Here is a 3,082-nt window from a genome sequence, read left to right as displayed (position 1 = left end):
ATAAATAGACAAATTTGAATATGAAAACAATTCAAAATTTCTCTTATTTTTTCCCATCATTATTGGTAATATTTATGTAACTTCACGATTTGTAATCATCAAATCAGACTTAACCTAGTTTATTTTAATAATGTTTGATAAATTATTTATTTTAGTTAAGATATGATCGTATCAATTACTAATTGAACCCAGACATGCCAAAAAAAAAAAAATCTCCTTTTTTGGCCGTAACAGATTGACCAATTTTTCTGGATTTTTTTTTTAACAAACCAACAAATTTATAATTCAAACCATTAGCATAATTTGTAAAGATCTACTAATGAAAATACCTATTCTTACCTCCAATAGTTTCGTTGCCAGAGCAACGGTTGACCAATAATAATAAAGTTAAACTCAGGGTACGAATTAAGCGCGTGCAGCTAATATTTGATTTTTATTCCCCATCAAGGGCAACAGTCGCCCAAATTTGTACTATAAAAACCCCAGCCCCCTTCTTTAACTCCTCCATATCTCCTGCTCTTTGATCTCAGTTCGCCCTTCGATTTAGTGGAGGCCATCGCGTCCTCGACCATCCCTGATTTGCTATTTCGCTTCGATCGGCTCAGCTTCTTGTATGTCTTGTCTCTTTCTCTCGATTGAGTTTTAAAGATATGATTTTTTCGCGCTTTTTCCAAGATTGAGATAGCGTTTATTCTTCTATGGATTCGAGATAGGATTCCTCTTTTTGGTTCCACGGAGGGATTTGGTTGCCTTCTGGCTTTTGGAAGGGGATTCAACCGAAGTTCTTTGGATTGTACAATTTGCCTTTTTTTTCCTTGTAAATTCAAGGTTATCTTGTTAATTTTGTATTTTGCTTTTCGAGGATCGTGATTGTAACGGGATCTTTCCTTTTCGTTGTGTCTTTGTTAATTGAGTTATCTACAAGCTGAAGATCGGAATTTGTTCCAATATACCCCTTCTTTTTGGATTTTGGTTGCCATCTAATTGATCTTGTTGAGTTTCTACTTCTGAATTGAGTTCTTATTCTTCCACAGATCGTTTTATATGTATGGTATTCTTCTGAATTGAGTTTCTCTTTTATTTGTGCTCAATCTGGTCCTTATCTTCCCTTTCTTTTGTTCGCTGTTTTACCTTGATCGAATTAACCTGACTTTCTAGATGTTGATCATCTTTTTGATATTTTGTTATGACTACAGGAATATCTGGGACCTGCCTCTCGATTTTGCCTCACCAAAAATCAGAGGAGAAAAAGTAAGTTGTTTGAGTCTGAATGGCGCAAGAGAGCTGGAAAAAGGATACCGAACAAACTGACTGCGAAACCCCTGAAGTCCCCATTTTATGTGCAAACAAATGTGGGTTTTTTGGAACTGCCATGAACAATAACCTCTGCTCCAAATGCTACAAGGATATTGCCATGAAACATGAGTCGATGGTTTCTTCCCCTATAACAGAAGTGGAGAAACCGCAGATTGTTCCATCTTCTTCTGTGCAGATCAACCACACTGAAGGTTTGAGTAAAGTGGATGGGCCAAGTGAGCCCAAGGTTGTCGATGATCAACTGAAGGGATTGTTGAAGAAGCAACCGGCTAACCGATGCGCCCAATGCCAGAAAAAGATAGGTTTAATTGGTTTCAAATGCCGGTGTGGCGGCGCATTCTGTTCCTCTCATAGGTACTCTGAGGCACATGAATGCTCTTTCGACTACAAGGCTGCTGGCCGAGTGGTGTTAGCCAAAGAGAATCCTGTTGTGATGGCTAAGAAGTTGGAGAAAATTTGAAGTCATAGTTGTTCTTGAGTGGGGATACAAAGGCATGTTCCGATGCGAATCAGATAGCCAAGTTTTTATAAAAGTGAGTATTGAAGTACTTTATTCTTCGAATTGGAGATGCTGGCATGCTTTTATGATGTAAAAAGAAACTTCATCAAATGTATGGGTTTAACCCTGTTTAAGTCTTATGGGGCATGATAGCGTAGCTAGTTTTTAAAAATAAGTATGATTAGAAAGATCCTATGTTATTAATATATAACATAGGATTATGATCGTATGTATTTAACAAGTTTTTGAGTATACAATTTCTAATTTCCAACAAATTGCACGCTGAAATAAATTTTTTTTTTTTTTTGAAAGAAGGGGGGGTTGCATGATTTCATGGATGAAAAAGCTTGGTCTCAAGTAAATTGCTTCTTGTTATTTATTTGTACGTGTTTTCAACATTTTAGAGTTCTAAGTGTATAAAGGGCATCCCGATAAAAATATAATTTTATTATTTTTCAAAAATAATATTATTTTTTAATATATTTATTAAATAAAATAGATGTATGTGAGAAAATGAAATTACAAAGTTGGAAAAAATGGAATTACAACTAAGCGATTAAAATTACAAAGTTAGGAAAACGAAATAATTATAATTGAGTGGCTAAAATTATAAAATTGTGAAAACAAAATTTATTTTAAATTACCATATAATTATGAAATTGAAATGCCACAATAACTTAAATAAACCACACTATGATGAAATTAAAAATAATATATGAAATACTAATTCATGGATTATTACTGTATTGCCCCAGATATGCTCAACTAAGTCGACACAAAGTTGGTGATGAACTTGAGTATCACATAGCTCAGAATTTGTTCGAAGATAATCCTGAAATCCTTGGTTTGAGCCATGGACAGGTTGTGCAGGTTCGTCACCTTTATCATTCTACCAATTTGTCACGTGACCTCCCTCTTCCTCAATAATCATGTTATATAAAATAATGCATGCCAACATGATTTGTTTTAACCTTTTCTTATATCAATAATGAGTTGGACCTCTGACAATCACCCATCGAGATTGAAGCACCCCAAATGTCCATTCGACATCTTTTCTTGCAGACTCATGCCTTTCCTTAAACAACTTCCTCTTGGCATCCTCCGGGCAAGGAAAAGCCTTAACGAAAGTAGCTCACTCGGGATATATTCCATCTGTTAGATAATTACCCTTCGAATATGTAGTGTCGTTCATCGTGAAATTAAGCTCCGGTGCATTTCTTTGCAAGACATTGTTGAATATGGGAGATTCATATAACATGTTATATC

General features: G+C 35.1%; 1 protein-coding gene across 1 annotated transcript; it reads left to right on the top strand.

Moving 5' to 3' along the window:
* The first annotated feature begins 518 nt into the window (after positions 1-518).
* LOC122054036 (zinc finger A20 and AN1 domain-containing stress-associated protein 9-like) lies at positions 519-2,077 on the top strand. The gene is made up of 2 exons (XM_042615886.1): positions 519-611; positions 1,197-2,077. Exon 2 carries the CDS (start codon positions 1,271-1,273, stop codon positions 1,775-1,777), a length of 507 nt encoding a protein of 168 aa, XP_042471820.1. The 5' UTR covers positions 519-611; positions 1,197-1,270; the 3' UTR covers positions 1,778-2,077.
* The last annotated feature ends 1,005 nt before the right edge of the window (positions 2,078-3,082 follow it).

Source organism: Zingiber officinale, chromosome 3A (assembly GCF_018446385.1).
Source record: "Zingiber officinale cultivar Zhangliang chromosome 3A, Zo_v1.1, whole genome shotgun sequence".
In the NCBI taxonomy this organism is placed as follows: domain Eukaryota; kingdom Viridiplantae; phylum Streptophyta; class Magnoliopsida; order Zingiberales; family Zingiberaceae; genus Zingiber; species Zingiber officinale.
Note: the sequence above shows the minus strand (reverse complement) of the source record. Positions and strands in the feature narration are given on the sequence as shown.